General features: G+C 36.7%; 1 protein-coding gene across 2 annotated transcripts in view; it reads right to left on the bottom strand.

Annotated features, from left to right (window-relative positions):
• Nucleotides 1-18,210, bottom strand: part of LOC131156144 (sodium/proton antiporter 1) — a 59,015-nt gene that overhangs the window by 12,658 nt on the left and 28,147 nt on the right. The window contains exons 6-8 of one of the 2 annotated variants that reach the window (XM_058109594.1): nt 3,450-3,570; nt 625-686; nt 194-496 (exon numbers count right to left, since the gene is read on the bottom strand). The exons of the other annotated variant lie outside the window; for it this stretch is intronic. Of the exons in view, the coding sequence (XP_057965577.1) occupies nt 194-496; nt 625-686; nt 3,450-3,570 (486 nt within the window). The remainder of the gene's footprint in view (nt 1-193; nt 497-624; nt 687-3,449; nt 3,571-18,210) is intronic. 2 annotated transcript variants of the gene reach the window in all.

Genomic DNA, 18,210 nt, shown 5'->3' with positions numbered 1-18,210 from the left:
GAAGTGAATATGGTGGCGATTGAGTCTTTTTAAATGAATAGTGTGAACATTTCCAGAGAGACGGCATAGTAAAAATTAATAAATAGTCTCTTGCAATGGTTATGGTATCATACTGAGTGAACACCAACCGAATGAGTGCAACTGAGCATGGTGTAAAACAGTATACAGAAAGTAAGGATGTGTTTGTGCATACCTGCTAACAGACAAAAGGATTCCAAGGAAGAAAAGAACTCCCTGGATATCAATGCGTGATAAAGCATGCGGCACTCTCAATTTCTGGCTTTCAGATTCACCATAGTGAATAGCATCAGTCAAAAGCCAAAGAACTCCAAGTCCAAGCAGCATACCCATGTAAGGAGGCAAACCAGTTATGGCCTTAAATACTGGAGCAAATAACAAAGCTCCAATGCCCACAGAGAAAACAAGCTGTCCCCTAGGAGCCATCTGTTCAGACGCCAAAACATTGGGAGAATCCTGTCTTTTCCCATTGACTTCACTGAATGAAAATAAATAAAAAATAAAAAATAAAAAAGGTTATATGATTTCATACATTATCAATGGAGTACCATGGCAATTTAAAACTCCAAATTTCTGTGTTTTTTCTTGAGCTTGCAAGAAGCATACCTTGTAAGGGACATAAGAGCCAGCGGGACAGCCAGAGAAACCGCAGAAGGTATAATCAAATCCTGTAAGCCAAAAATGAAAAGGAATTAGGAATTGTTAGCCCTAGTGGCTAAGGTTCCTCACTCTATTTTGTTTTAATGATAACAACACATTAGTGGTTTTTTAGTTTATTAATATCTTTCCTTAAGTCAGTGCAGATAACCAAGTGAACTCTAAAGCAAGCATAAGAATCAGATGAACCTTGATGAAGTTATAAGCAAAGACATACACAAGGAGTACTCAAAGGCACAACCAATTGAAGTCCACATTTTAGGATTATATGTACTGGGTTATGTGTGAGGTAGGAATCCCTTGGAACTCTTACGGCATGATATTGGCAAGAACACTCAGCAAGAGATTGAGCAATTGCATCTGCATGCTAGTTCATAGGATTATCAGACTTAATTAGCATTCAAACATATCTTTGCAAGATATGCTACAACTAAACAAACTTTTATAAGGACAAGTTTTTTTTTTTTTTTAACCAGTTAGTATTTCAACATTTTACAAACTTGGTCCTCATTTTAGTTAAACACTGGTCAAGCAACCAAATAAATGTTTTAAAACAAGTGCTTAGATGGTTTTCTGGAAAAAAGAGGCTGGCTACAGAAAACCGGCGACGATTTGGAAAGTGCACAAGAGAACCGATGACGATTTGAGTCAAGACCGCTTTCCTTACAGAAAACCGGCAACGGTTTCTGAAATGATTAGGAAAACCGTTGACGGTTTCTGGTGGAGACAGAACGCATTAAATGAGTCTAAAATGGCTAGTTATCATTTTGTCTTGGCTCAATAAATGCCCAACGGCTACCAAACAACTAGTTCGTCACCTTGGCTATAAATACAGCCCTTCAGCATTTATTTAAAACATTGATTGAGCATTTATTGTTAGTGAAGTTAGTTGAAGCATTCATTCTCATCTCCACTTGCTCAAAACTCTCTTGCTACTTATTCTTGTCTGCATATCACTTGCTGAAAGATAGTGTGAGGTTTATACTTGTATCATTAGCTCAAGTAGGAGCATTCTACATTGTATCTACTTGCTTTCAAATTATTGGGAGGTTCTTTGTGAGCCATTGAAAGGTGCTTCTTGGTGAACACCACAGTACAGCTCTTGGTGAGCAGTTGTAAAGGCTTCTCCGCCAATGAAGGAGGGTTGCTTAGTGGATTTGGGGAATCCTTGAGTTGGTCTCAAGGCGTGGATGTAGGTTTGGTGTCGAACCACGTTAATATCGCCGTGTTAAACTTTTCTTATCCTTCCTCTTTCATATTGCTTGCTTGTTATTATTTGCCTTGAATATAAACTGTGATATAATACTCTAGCATCTTGCCAAGATAATTTTGTGATTGTAGAAAATTTTCATATCCGTGAAAAGTGCGCAGAACGTCTATTCACCCCCCCCCCCCCCCTAGACACGCACCCGGGCCGACAAGAATAACTTCCAACCATGACTCCTACACAAATAAAATTTGTCCAAGGGTAATGAGCAAGGTCTTAAATTTCGATTTCAACTCAAACTTTGAAGCTCCAAAAGTACAGATATTTTGATTTCAATTTCAATTTTGATTTTGATTTGAAAAAATAACGGAAATTAGTAGTAAAGCATGGAATTGTTTGTGAAACTTTAGAAATGGTTAACAAACTTAATAATGTAAGTTTTAGGACTAATATATTACAAGAAAAGTACATCTATGTTGTGTATGAGGTGGAAAAGTTGTAATATGGTATGTGGATCAAACATATTTATAAGATAATATGCATTAAACATATTTAGTTAATACAAATGAAATTCATAAATCATTCAAGTAAGATTTATTATACAAATAATGGTAATTTAGACGTGAACGGTTAACTAAAAAGTTGTTGTAAGTTTATTTTTTCATATAATTTCAAAAGCTCTTGCATGATCTTTTGTTTTGATAAAAAAAAAAAAAAAAAAAATTAAGACAGAAACTTCACTTCACTCCTAAATCTCTCATTTGAATTCCAATGAAATTTTAGTGCATAGTTAAAATTTCGACAAGTTTCACTAAAATTTCGAGATTTCAATAAATTTCAGATGGTTCATAGAGATTTCAATGGAAATTATGCACAATGGAAATTGACTGCCATTTCAATTTCAAGGGTGATGGAAACTGGAAATTTCGATGGAAATTTCAACAATTTCGTGGAACTTTAGGAGACAATGGTGATGAGATAAATAAACCCAGTACCCCCTGACTGAAACTAATTGGACATTCAGCACATTTCCAGTAATATAAGACCTGCTGCTGCAATGGCCTCATCTAAGGAGTCAGCCGGGCCAAAAATTAGAAAGATGGGATGCTTTATAACCGTTTGGTCTGTGTAGATCCTAACCAGACAACATACCAGACTTTTAAAGTGCATTCTCAAAATTATCTGGTCACACTATCCTATCTTGTTGGCCACAAAAGATGATGACCAGTTCATTATAGGATCCCAATTCACAGCATGCTTGCACATATAACTAATTTGATTAACCGCCCACCACTGCAATGAAGTGAACAGAACTCTGGTTTTCTTCAAATGACAGTCATGTCTGAGTTATACATGGCATCAGGAAGGCAATATCCAATTTCAGCTCCATCCCTGAAACATGAAACATATCCTTCCTTTGCTCGGAAAAAAAAAGCTCCCTCAAGGTCTAACTTTGAGGGGCTATAAATCAACTTGGATCATGCATGGACTCCCACAAAAGAGCATGCAGCAATGCAAAAACATGAGGGCATAAAGCTTATAAGTTAATTAAAACAATAAAAAAAACCTTCATTGTCTGCAATGTAGATATCTGACCATGTACCCACAACATTGTAGTAGTAATATCACCAATAGGTGTCCAGGCACCACCAGCATTTGCTGCTATCACAACAACAGCTCCCAATAACCTGTCATTCAAATCATAAAGTGAGAAAGAAATATTGTTGAACATATAAATAACTGACATTTGAAAAGCAGTGAGACATTAGCAAAGACTTAAATGTTCCAGTAAATATAGGAGTGTGGGGCTACATACAACTACCAATTTTATGGAAACTTGAACCCCTCAAAGTCACCAAAGTTGACTTACAATAACCATAACAAATGAGCATGTTTCAGGAGAATTGAAAAATTTATATATATATATATGATCTATTGATTCATAACCTGCACTTTAACTAATTTTAGTTATCATCAACCAAGTGCAAACCACTTCTTGTGCTTCTTAAAGAAGAATTCCATGACTACTTGTGTGCATATTACTTCTTTCTACTTTGTAAAAATGTGGCATTACTAATTAAAGAAGTTCATACTCTAATATTCACAGGAAGGTACTTTGCTAAAATTTTGTTCTTTTTTTATATTTCTTAAAAGAATGAAGACACAAAGATGATTTACTTCCACAAATAAATGTTGTTTGGTAGCATAAGGGGCATCCATGTGGGACATGGACGCAGGATTTCTAAGCAGGCTTAACCTTCCTGAAGAAGTTCTCCAAACCCTAATAGGAGGACTCTTCTACAGCCTAAAAATACAAGGTAAAGTGAGGCTAGGCTGTGATGTAGCCTTCTCTTCAGGTTTTTTTGTTGTTTGTCTTTCTCTGAATCCCCTTAGAAAATTCGTAAAGAGTTGCTTTATATAATATATATATTGAGAGAGAGAGAGAGAGGGGCACTGCCACATAATTTAATTAGACCTTAGAACTTTCATATTTGAATGCTCTTAGTATCTTAAGAAATGATGGTAAAGGATTTGATGTCATCAGTCTTCTACTTCCTTCTTGCTCTTTTCTCTATCCTCTTCTTTGTTCACCCAAGAAGAGTTCAACTTATTTCGCTCAATCGACCGTGACCTCTGTACTCTCCTCATTCTCAATCTTGATAAATATCATGTTGAGACCATATAGCTAGGAGATAGCACTTTGGTTGTGGCCAAAGGATGCCTCCAATGATCATTCCATCATAAAGGAAATCCTCTCTTCTCGACACTTTCTGTAACGCCTTGATCTGCCACGTGGCCTAGGGTGCAAAACAAATCACACAAGAACGATCAAAAGGAATTTGATGTTCTAGTTCCATTTGATGCAATTGAAGAGCAGAGGCTAGGCTGTGATTTAGCCTTCTCTTCAAGTTTTTTTGTTGTTTGCCTTTCTTCGAATCCCCTTAGAAAATCCGTAAGGACTATTTATAAGAGAAATTTTAGGGTTAAGTGAAATCCTAAAAACATTCTTGTCTTTTGACATGTGTCTATATGAGTAAGACTTATGGGGTGAGATAGTTGTATTTTGTTAACCAAGCCCATCGCTCAACTGTCTTAATGAAGTACGACATTTTATTTATTGGGCTCATTAAAATAATTAGTCAAATAAATTTATTTTATTTTATTCGACTAATAAAATTAATTTTAGGCATTGGAATTTTTTTTTAATGTCACAAATGTCCCCACTCCAAAACTAGGCTGTGAACAGGCTTTGCCATGTAGTAAATATGGGTCTTGGAGCTTCTTTTTTTTTTTTAATGGGCCCATATATATTTTTCTATTTCTCTTTAAAGGCACTATAACAAGCATGAACAATCTGCCCTCGGTCGCATAAACCTGACCCATTTTGTGACGTTAGGGTTTTTTTTTTTTTTTTGTTAATAGACAATTATAAATACTCCTTCATAAGTCGCCACACCTTTTTTCTCCATTTTTATTAGGGCATTGCCTCCTATGATTTCTAGGAAGCAATCTCTTTTTTTAATAGGGCTACACCTCTCATGATTTCTACAAAGTAAACACTGTGCGTTGTCTAATTGTTTAGTTTTCCTTCAAGTAGAACTTCGCAACACTTCTACTCTCGTTAGCCAATGCAGAAATATCAAGAGAATGGAAAATTGACATGGTTCCTTCCTCCATCACTTGTTGTCGTGTCAACCAAGAACAATTCTAAGTCTTCAACTCTTCACAGGTAAGCCAAATCAAACATATATACACACATATATATAATATTTTAATGCAAGTTCTGCTCCATCAATACAAGGAAACAAGACCTTCTTTACTTTTAGCATGTGCATGCTACACGGATACATGCATTACTTCAAACATACATATGTACATACAAACATATAGATATACATGTGTGTGTGTGTGCGTATAAAAGTTTGATGTCAAGGATTAATGGTGTTAAAATTAGATTTTTCTTTTTCTATGAATCTATTTTCCTTTTTATGAAGCTTCAATGGGCCTAACCCAAGCTTTCGTCCACATATGCATAATTCATTGGTATTATCACCAAAAATTAATTTTTGACATCCATGTTGTCTTCATCATTCTTTTTGGAGAGTTCTCTTTTTGTCCAATTGTCCACTGCGAAAGTGTCAAGCCTATTGAGGTATGTCATGTATTTATTAATTGTTCGCATTCTTTTTCTTAATTTGTTATGTGGTGATGAGTAATTGTCTATATTATTGCCAATGTTACTCTTATATTGACAACATAGTTGAATGGCATCAACATTGAAATTTCATTAACATAAATACTTTGTTTGGCTTCTAGAAATTCACCTAGACCTGGTCTCTTGCAATATGGGTTGACCACCCCAGGTCGCATTCAGGGGCCGACCACCCCGACATTTGCACCACGACAAGGTCATTTGCAGCATGGGCTAACCACCCTAAGTCTTGTTCAAGGTGTAATCACTCTTGGATTTGCATCTTAACTAGGTCCCTTGCAATATGGATTGATTATCCTAAGTATTATTCAAGGGTTGACCTCTACCAAGTTCGTACCTTGGCAAAATGGATGACGAGCTTAGACACTTCTTGATCTTGTTCTTTTGGCAAGGTGCTTCATCATTGTAAAATATTGGCAATATCATGTGCACTGCTTATGACAAACTAGGTCATCCCAATATTCCTTCGTGATCTATTTCAAGCATTTTTTTTTTTTTAATTTCTTGCAATGCTCATCTATGAATTGCCCCTTTATTTCTAGGTTCCTCTTTCTTTTCTTTTTCCTTTTTTTTTTTGTGAGCAAGTGTAGACATACAGAATTAATAGATAGCAGCTTCTAAAGTAGATCATTGTTGGTCATTGTTGAGGAGCATGTGAAGCGTTGTCTCCTTTTGAGGAATATCTTTATTTTACAAAGCGAGCATTTCAAGGTAAAGGACGGTTGCAAAAAAAATTTTGATACGCAATAGCATACATGAAGCTGACAAAAAGGCAACATGATGTCCTTATCATACACCCACAATCGATAGTTGTCCTAAAGATTGAGGTCTAGATATTGCATCTCTCTACCACTTAAATAAATGGATGATAGAAGAGAGTGATGAAATGATTTCTTTCAGGCCTAAAAACACCAACAGAGCACCAATAAGACTCTCATCAAGTTGCAAAGGGTCCACCATGAAGAAAAGGCAATTGTGCGTTTACCAGCCACTTTGAGTTAACACATCATTTCATGCGAAGATACACTAGAATCAGCTTAAGTCTACTAGAGGTTTTGCGCCCTACGATGGCAGCTATTGCGATTGGATAAAGCTTATTTTGGGAAGAAACTGAGAGACTATCAACTACTAGAGTTAATGATACCGTAGTAGCTTTACTATTTGTATATGATTGGTGCCCTTATATGATTCAAGCTTCTGCAAATTATGGTCCTCAAGAACTGACTCCCCCCACACCTCTCACAATGAAATTTCTATCCCATTACCGTTGAATTTTATGAAGTGGCCCCTAGCTATGAAGAAATCACAAGACTCGATGAGCATTCCAAGCCTATCCTCCCTTTTAGCTCCAAATTTCTTCTTTATGCCAACCATCGTGTGAGATTGGCAAAGAATCATCACAAATCACCTCATCACACAAAATTACCATTACTGGGGTCACTTCATCATAAAAGTCACCGGTCTTTGATTGAATTTTAATTTCGTGGCAATTTTAGATATGACAATCCATTTTGTAGAGGTTCTATGAAGGATAGAAGATCTGCAAAAAATGCACATATTCCTTAAGGAGTTACAAAACATCGCAAGTAGACATTGAAAGAACTAAAGAAGATTATGTATTTGGCAACGTAGGGGTCAACAATAATGATGAGGATGAAATGCAATTGGATGCATTTTCTGCCAACTTGGCAATGTACTTTTGCTCTTCCTAGTGAACGAGGGGAATTCATTTGACCATAAACGTTTAGAGTGGGATGCCTAATAGCTCAAGGTATTCAATTATGTCCTACTATACCAGTCCTAGCAAGTATTTATAATGACTTGAACCAAATAGCTAGTTTCAAAGAGGGCCCTGACCGATGTTTTAGTAGTTATCTTGTGGCATTATATGTATGCATGGATACATTCATGTTTTGGGACATACAATGAGTCTAGCGATGCCCCAACAACTCCTTGGATGTGCTATTATGGATATTACCAACGATACAAACTATCTACAGCAATCAAGAGCCAAGAAATCATCCAATAGTTAAGCAAATTTTCCAAGCATGCTACCCATCCAATCAAGTCTTTAAGGGTGGTACTTGTTGATACAATCAGTGCTCAAGTCAGATTAGATGACTTTGAGTACATATCGAACCTCCGCTCTTGTGACTTAACATTAAGGAGGAAAAAAAATTATGTAATGGAGCCCTGTAGTCCTCATCACTTTGGCAGACAGCTCAAATATTGACATGATATTCAAGGAGAATTGACTAGGGATATACGAACCACCACACATTGGGAGTTGGTTAGGTTGTGGCGATGCAAGCATGTTTGGGGGCCCATCTTGTGAGGTAATTGTCCCTCGATGGATTTCTCTTGATGATCATCTTCATGTTACAAAACGATTTGCTTGATGGTAGATAGTGCTACTAAAGAATATTTCTATAAAAGTTTGTTTGTATTGATTCTACTGAAAGATAACATTGCACAGATTTTCGTGTCTCCACAACTTATGCACAAAAGCAAATAGGATCCAACCTTTGATGATAGAAAGTTCTAGTAGTGAAGTCGAAGGTATAAACGATATCATCATGGATGTCCCTCTGCAATCGCATGATTTTCCGAAGAAAGCGTTGGTTCTCCAAAGGTGTCAAACACAAATAGAGTGTGTCCTAATGTTGAATTGGAGAGCCCTGTTCTAGATGCTATTGACTATAGCAGTGATTAAAACAATCCTTGGAGGCTTAAAAAGCAAGATAGAAATTTGTCCTGAAAGAAAGTCTAGTATGTGATTGATTGTAGGTTGGGAGAGAAGCCCCGCTAGTTCCTCTTGTCATTGATGCCAGCATAAACAAGCCTTGGTCAATTTGTCCAAGAGGTAATCACGAGTATTTCATTATTTGCATTTACTCATTTACCTTAATCCGTATTTATGCCTTTTTTTTAGGCCGCACCATTAGTTCTAGTGACAATGAGGATACTCTGCCTATTAGGACATTGTTGGAACAAGGAAAAGAGAAAAAGGCATATGAAGATATTTTGGTTGATATGTGGAACATGCCAAAGAATGAACCATTGGTGAGTGAAAAATCTATCACAAATGCAGGTCAAGGAGCATTGTTAGCAGTCAGCTGCCAAAGGTTCTTAGATCAAAATCTGCTACAGTACCTTCTACAACCATCTCCTCACAACCACTAAATGTTTCGGACCCATGAATTGAGTACTACGCCCCAATGGAGATAGTAGTTGATCATGTGCCAACTATTATTACTAAAGTTGCAAACAATATTGAGGATGATTTTTAGAGATCATCTAAACGTGGTACGGTTAGATTGACTGAGGCAACACCGACTGTTTATACATCAACCTACTCCCTGGGAGAGTACTCTTCTAGAAGTTTTGCCAAGGTGATAAAGGGTATGGGGAGGAATTACTAAATGCCCTACAAATAGCTCCTTTTAAGTGTGTTGAAAGAATATTTCAGGACGCTCCCGCAATACATTCTAGCATTGATAAGCTAGGTAATGATCCTATTCCTTTGAAGAAAATTGTAAATGATTTTGCAAGTTCTACAAAGCTTTACTTCACTTGGAGAACCAATTGCAGGGTTGTACGTCCCATAAGGAGTTAGAGAAATGAAAGGTTGGGCCAGCTTAATAGTTGAAGCATGCAGAGTCCATTTTGGCATCCACACAACAACAATATGATATTCGTACCAAATCTCTTAAAGCGTTGGAAGAGCGAACATCACTTGAAGTACGACTATGTTCGATTAGGGAGGAGACACTGAAAACACAAGCAGAAATTGATTCCATGACTGCTTCGATTGAGAGTGCCACACATGATGTGGCTACTTTGCATGCAACTGTGGCAAAGTTAGATCTTGTCCCTCCTGTGGCTAATGAAGACTTGGGAGAGGCCAATGAAGTTAAAAAGTAATGGAGAGAAAGCAATGCTTATTCAAGCCCTCAAACTAGATGATTAAAGAGATTTTTTTCTTACACCTTTTTTTTTCACATTGAATGTTTCTTTCTCTGTTTCTTATGGAGTTTTGATTTATTATGTGCTCTCATGAATTTTTTAAATCATAATGATGCACGTCTTTGGAATAAATGTTTCAATGTTTGTGGTAGTGATGACTAAACTAAGGAATTTTTTTCTGAACACGGTCAACTACTATCTCCATGGGGGCATGGTACTCAACTCCTAGTCTGAAACATTAAGTGACTACAAGGGGATGGTTGTAAAAGGCACTGTAGCAAATCTTGATCTAAAAACCTTTAGCAACTAACTGCCTAACAGTTCTTATTGACCCGCATATGTGATAGAATTTTCACTCATCAAGGGTTCTTCTCTTGGAATATTTTGCACATCAATCAAAATATCTTCGTTTGTCTTTTTTTTTTCTTCTTTTCTTGTTCCTACAATGTCTAAATAGATAGAGCATCCTCATTGTCGCCAGAACCAATGGTGTGGCCAAAAAAAAAGGGGGAATAAATATGATTTAAGGTAAATGAGTAAATGCAAATAATGAAATACTCATGACTACCTTTTGGACAATTAGCCAAAGTTTGGTTACGAGAGCTTTGATGACAACTCGAGGCCTTCTGTCCCAACCTACAAATTACAATCAGCCACATGCTTGGCTTTCTTTGGGCACAAATCTCCTTTATGCTTCTTCAGCCTCTGTGGATTGCATTGATCACTATCATGGTCACTAGCATCTATAACAGGGTGCCCCAATTCAACATTAAGATGCACTCTCTTTGTGTTTGACACATTGATTAAGTGTCAAAAGTGCATAATTCGGTGTTTAAATGTATTTATTTATTATTGCAATTTGGATTAAAAGTCTAGTTATGCACATTATTTAGCAGTGGAGTTTAATTGATAACATTAGAACCATTATTCCATTTGTCGCCCTTAAATTTACAAGCACTTATGTTTAATTATTGCAAGGTATTTATTTTTGGATGATAAAAAATTGGGCAACCAAAGAGCAGAATTAAAAGGGTCATGCAGAATGATGGGCTAAAAAAGAGAAGAACAAAAATCAAATTGGGCCATTCAAAAAGAATTAATTGGGCCGTGCTTGAAGCATTCAGCCACAAGCAAATACAGCAGCTTTTTGAGCAATAAAAAGAGGAGCAGTGGGTTTTTATTGGGCCAGCGCACAAACATTGCATGGGCCATGCATGGATACTCCGCCATGCATTGAGCTGGTGGGCCGTCCATGAAGCACTAGGGCAGCCGCAGCACATAAGGAAGCAGCATGCCATTCTGCCAATCGTGAAGTCCAATAGAAAGGCAGCCGCGAGTGGGAAATAAATCCATGCGGCAGCACAAAAGGAAATTGGGCCATGCAAAAGAGGAGAATTAGGTTACAAATTGAAGATTGAGGGGGCCAAGGCTGCAGGGCTTCTTTTGTGGGGAAATAAACATTAGAACAGCAGCAATATAAAAGAAAAGGAGAGGCAGCCGTGAGGGGGGCGCAGGCCAACACCATTCGGCCACAAGGAGGCAGCAGCCACAGGGCAGGACAGCAGCATTGGTTCAGCCATTCAGCATCATTCGGCAGCAACTGGGTTCTTCGAAAAGCTGGAATTTTCTCCCACTCTTCCTCTCTCCCTCTCTTCCTTTATCCCTTTATTTTTATTGTCCTTTTATTTTTATTGTTGCAATGATTTATTTTTGATTTAATTTGTTCCGAAAATTTCGGATTGCAAACATGTTAGGCTAAATTTTATCTTGAGATTCAAGGAGTAACCCATGACCGTTTTTGGTTGGATTTCCTCCTTTCCCTAGAACTTTAATGTTTAACTTGCTGGGTTGTATTTCATTTTATATTTAGAAAAATTAAAATTCTTTGTTCTGGGTTTTGATCAGTTGTAAATGTGAGAGCACAATTGATGCTTGAACTAGTAACAAGATTTTTAATAGTTTTCTTCCACTGTTTAAATTTGTTATACAATATGTTGAGTATTTTGGATTATACTAAAATAACGGGCTTGAATGTTATATTAAATTATCCAATCATGATCTCTCAGAATGAGAAAGTGATGGAGAGAAGAGGAAATTAGAGGAACATCCATTACCAAATCGGAAACGGGCGAAACTTGCGTCTCAAGTGTTTAATTAATTGTCTTTTACAATTGCAATTTAATTTCTACGTGTTCCCTTTGAATTGTTTAGTTATTGGTAATTTTAGATCCTTAGACTCATCATTACCTTCAAATCCGACTAGCGTGTGAGCCTCATTTTTCATTTTTCAGATTATTATTTTAATCCCGTAGCGTATTATTTAGTTTAAAATTCCCTGTCACCATAAATAGGAATCTGATATCTTGTGTTATAACTTAGACCTTAATGCTTGCATATTTCCCATTGTCCGCGTGAATTCGATCCTTGGACTTACCCTTGTATTACTTTGACAGCTTCTGCGCTTGGAAGTCAATAACATTAGCTGATCACACATCTGAAGGAACCACCTCTTTCTTAGGAAAATCATGCAAGTGCAAAGGTACATCCATAATGATATCATTTATACCCTCAACTTAACTACTAGAACCTTCTATCATCAACGGTTGGAAATCGGTGCACATGCTAGGCCTCTGAACATGTTGCATGACCACAATCGAACCAATTTCCGAAGTTTATATATATCCTAGTAAATTTCCCTAAATATCTTGTCAATATCCAAACTATCTACCAAAGCGGTGAGGATTGTAGGTATCTACTACATAAAAATTTCCTCACCTCAATGTTGGGTAACAAGAGCGGAGGTTCACCATGTACTTGAAGTCATCTAATCGGACTAAGGCGCTGATTGTATCAACAAGTTCCATTCTTAAAGACTCAATTGGGCAGGTAGTTTTCCAAGAAAATGCGCTCAATTGTTAGAAGATTTCTTGGCTCCTAGCTGTTGTAAATAGTTTGCATCAATGACAGCCTCCATAACAGCACATCAGAGTAGTGATTAATGCAACACGAAACTCATCATATGTCTTAAAACATGTTACTATCAAAGCATACAAATAATGCCAAGGGAGTATTGTTGAAAATTAGCACAAGCCCTCCTCAAAACTAGCTATTTGGTTCAAGCCACAATAAACATTGGCTAGGACCGGTATAGCAAGACAAAATCAAATAGCTCAAGCCATTAGGCATGTCCCTCTAAATGTTTCCAGCCAAATAAATGCCCCATGTCACTAGAAGGATCAAAAGTACATAGCCAAGTTGCCAAAATGTAGCCAAATGCACTTTATCCATATCATTGTTGTTGACCCCTAAGTCGCCAAATACTTCATCTTCTTTTATTGTCCAGTGTTTGGTCTAAGTCGCCAAATACTTCATCTTCTTTTATTGTCTGGTGTTTTGTAACTCCTAAAGAAATATGTGCACCCCTTGCAGATCGTCTATCCTTGATAGGGCCTCTACAAAATGGATTGTTGTATGCTAAATCGCTATGGAATTAAAATCTCAACCCAACATCAAAATGGTAACTCAGTGGTGACAAAATAATTTGCAATGAGTCTTTGCCGATCTCACAAGATGGTAAGCATAAGGAAAAATTCTACAACTAGAAGGGAGGACAAGCTCAGAATGCTCGTCAAGTCCAAAGATTTCTCCATACTTGGGTTCATTTCATCATAAAATTCACCAATAATGGGAAGTCCCCCTGTTCACCTTTAAATCCCATAAATAGATAGAAATATACGACGTGCAAAGAGAGTTGGTGCCTAGGCACCCTAATTTGCGAAAAGCCCGAACCATGTGAGGGCGCTAATCATATTCAAATAATTAAGCCACTACAACACCATAAACTACAGCAAATAGAATCTCTTAGTTTCTTCCCAAAATAAACTTTGCTCACTCACAATAGCATCACATAGAGCAAAATATTTAGAAGACTTATACTCATCCCAGCACGTCTTGCATGAATCGACACGTTGACCCAAAGTAACCAGAAAATGCGCAATTGCCTTTTCTTCATGGTGGCTCTTTTGCAACTTGGTGACCATTTTATTGATGCCCTTACTAGTATTCTTAGACACCAAAGAATCCACCTCATCTTTCTCATCTATTGTCCATTTATCTAAGCGGTAGAGACTTAGGTGATTAACCCATATTGTGAGAGACCAAGTCAAGGTGTATACGTGGAAGCCAACTAAAACATTCACATTATTCAAATTTCAATGCAAATGTCATTCAAGTGTGTTGGTATAAGAGTAACATTGGCAGTATCATGGATAATTACTTATGACATAATTGATTAAAAAAGAAAAAAGTGCAAACAATGGATAAATACATAACATACCTCAACAAGCTTAACACTTTTGCAATAGACAATTGGACAAAAAGATAACTCCCCATAAGAATGATAAAGTCAACATTGGGCATCAAAAACTAATTTTTGGAAAATATCGCCAATTAGTTAAGCATGCATGTGAATGAAAGCTTCACCCATGTCCATTGAAGTTTCATAAAAAGGAAAATAGGTTCACCAAAAAAAAAAAAACCAAATTTAATACCATTAATCAATGACATCAAACTTATATACATACATATATATATATATATATATATATGTGTGTGTGTGTGTATATATATATATATATATATATATATACATGTGTGTGTGTGCGTGTATATGTATGTATGTTTGTTTGAAGTAAATAGTAATGCATGTATCTGTGTAACTTGCATTAAAATATTTTATATAAATATATATATGAATGATTGATTTGGCTTATCCATGAAGAGTTGAAATATATATATATAGCTTGATATAAATTGTTGGCCCACAACCTAAAGGCTTAAGCTTTTAGGTAAAGGGGTAAACGAACATGGTACCAAACCTTGTTACCAGGAGGTCCTAGGTTCTAGTCTCGTTGCCCACATTTACCGTGTAGTGTTTAAAAAATTATTGTATTCACTATAATAGGTGTTACTTATTGTGTGTTTATATCTCCACCCACGTGCTATTAGGCTGCATGTGTAGGGGAGTGTTAAATCTTGATAAATTATTTTTGGCCCCCACTCAGTAGACTTAAGCTTTTAGTAAAGTAGTATCTACATGTATAGGTCAATGATTTTCTTTGGATTACCTATGAATAGTTGAAGACCAAAAACTATTTCTTAGTTGACGCGCAACAAGTGGTAAAGGGGAGGAGTCATGTCAATTTTGGCAGAGTGAACAAAGTTCTGCCTTATGGAAAACTTACCATGACCAATGTCTTACTTGCATAAATCAAGGAGGCACTGCTTGATAGTGGCTGTCATCAGGCTCGTTATATGTGAGCATTGAGGATATTGTAATAAGAACACTGTGTATTAAGGATTGTTGACTAATACTATTGTACTCTGATTTATACTGGATTTGGTTGGTGCCGATACAACAATGGAAATTTCGCATCAGGTGCCACGGTAAATGGGCATTATTTTTCGTTTGGAACCTGCCCCTGATGTAATTTTTCTAGAAAAACGGCTGAGAGGCGTGAGGAGTAGAAGTGATAATTTGTATGAATGACTATTGTGGCATTCTTTATTGCCCAGAAGAATCTCAATGTGTTTATGGAGAAGTCTGGTTTATGATGCTTGGTGTAGATGATAGAATTCAGCCAAAGAATATCGATGGCTTCAACTTTTGATTACTGCGTACAGAAAGTCAGAAAACATTGATCATATTCTTTCTTTAGCGAGGACTGGCTTAGAGGTTTGGCGTCGGGCTAGTGTTGGTGTTTGAGATTCCTTTCCCAACGTCCCCTTCCCTGAAAAACAGAAGGCAATTGGTTTTACCACCCCCCCCCCCCCCCCACTATGCCCGAAATCGTCTTTTAAAGGTATTTTAATCGGGCTGATTCTGTGTTTGATTGCTGGTGGCCTCTGGAATCAAGATGTAAAGCAAGAATGGAAGCATTTATCAAAGTGCAATCAGATGTGGAAAGTGTTCGATTCTAGGTTATTTTATAGCTGAGGTACCAATTCTTTTCAAAAATTAAGAGTTGGACATCATTGATTTTTGAACGAGTTTCAAATTAAGGCATCAGGGAGTTTGCGGACAGGCCTTGAAAAAATTATTTCGTGGGTTAAACCTCCAGCAGGGTATAAAATTATTGTGATGGGAGCTGTAGGGCAATCCGGGTCTTCAGGATGTGGAGGAATTAATTCGGGATTGCCATGCATGGCAAAGGCGGCTTTTCTCAAGATATTTGGCAATGGTATGAATAATAGTTCAGAATTAAAAGCATCGGGAAGGATTCGTTTGGTGCAACGATTGCATTATTTTAATGTATGGATTGAAAGTAACTCGCAAATTGTAGTTGATTGCTTCGAAAGGTAGATGGTACGTTTGTTATCTTTGAGATTTTTGGAGGGGCTCGTAGTGAGCTAGAAGGAATGAATGTCTGGTGGCACATCAATTAGGGAAGCCAATGGCGACTGATTTTCTTGCTAAAGAAGAGAGAAATGGGAAACGATTATAATCTACGAAGAACAACACATTCACCACTTATCTAAAAGGTATTCTTTGGATGGATAGGTGGGGTCGCACTCCGTTCGTCGTTAGTTTAACTCTCGAGTTTTGTTTTGGTGATTTTGATTTTTGTTTATGGTTCTTTTTGTGTTTCTATCTTCTTGTTATTTTTGTTAGTTTGTTTGTCCTAATTTAGTTTGTGTTTGGTGTTGTTTCTAAGGAGGGTTTATTTATTTTTCTGTATCTCCCTTGTACTTATCTTGTAACACGGTATTCATCTCCCAAAGTGAGGTTTATTATAAAATAAATAGAGGTGCCGCCCTCTTTTAGGTAAAAAAAAAAAAAAAGGAGGCATTACCTTGAAAAAGAGTTTGGCTACATAGGAAGGTGTATCATGTTGTGCATCAAAAAAAACAAAATAAAAACCCTAACCTCACAAACTGGGTCAAGCTTATGTCGACCTAGTGCAAGTTGTTTCAATTATTAGAGTGCCTTTAAAGAAATAGAAACATACATTAGTCCATTAAAATAAAACTCCAAACCTACATGGTAAGCCTGTACCACCTATTCTTGGAATGGGGGCATTGTAGGCGTAAAAAGAATGTCAAGCCCAAATTAATTTAATTAGCTCAAAATAAAATAAATTATTTGACTAATTATTTCAATGAGTCGAATAGTAAAAGATTGGGCTTCATTAAGAAAAGTTAGACTTTGGGCTTAAACTAGCTCACCCCATAAGTCTTATATATATTGATACCTGTCAGACAAGAAAACTATAGGGTTTCACTTAACCCTAATTTCACTATAAATGTTCTTGTGGCCTTTCTTGAGAAAAACAGACAACAAAAAAAATTTGAAGATAAGGCTACATCACACTAGCCTCTGGTCTACAACAATTGATCAAATATATCTAGAACATCAATTCCTTCTTATTGTTCTTGCATGATAATTTCTATGCTCAAACAATCATCATCTCATGACCAAGCTCCTACCCACGAAGATTAGAAACAAATTCCTCTTCCACAGATCAGCAACTTGATAATTTGGAAGATTTACCACCACCACGTTCGGATCACACTCCTTGAGCCCTTGAATCAGATGATCTTATCAAAAAGATCAACGATCAAACAATCCACCTTACGGCAAATCGTTATGTTGATCATGCAAAGATCAATTATTGTCTCATTTGAAAACACGCTCCTCAAGTCCGCAAATAGGTGATCTCGTCAAGAGATCAAAGATCAATACGAGTCTCACCTTGTCAATCGATCATACGAAAGGATCCACTATTACCTTGTTTAGGAACTGCTACTTGATCCATCAGATTGGTAGATCCACTTCACAAGAGATCAAAGTAAAAATACACAAAGAATTGTACCCATTCTTTTTAATGAATAAGAAATCAATATTTGTAAAAAAGTTTATTTCATAATTTAAGACGGTGTTTGTTATGAGAGCACTTTGGCAACCAACATACAACAGAGTTCCAATATTAAGCAACATAAGGCTTCTTATATTAACATCATAGGTTCTCTATTCTTTCTAATAGTGATGGTGAACTTAATTCGTAAATTTTTTTTATAAATCCAAACTTGATAGATGTATCATTCTTTTTCCCTTATCTACTTGCACCTCTTCTTTTGTAACTAGTTCTAG

The sequence above is a fragment of the Malania oleifera genome, chromosome 5 (assembly GCF_029873635.1).
Source record: "Malania oleifera isolate guangnan ecotype guangnan chromosome 5, ASM2987363v1, whole genome shotgun sequence".
Classification (NCBI taxonomy): domain Eukaryota; kingdom Viridiplantae; phylum Streptophyta; class Magnoliopsida; order Santalales; family Ximeniaceae; genus Malania; species Malania oleifera.
This window is presented reverse-complemented; position numbering and strand designations above follow the sequence as displayed.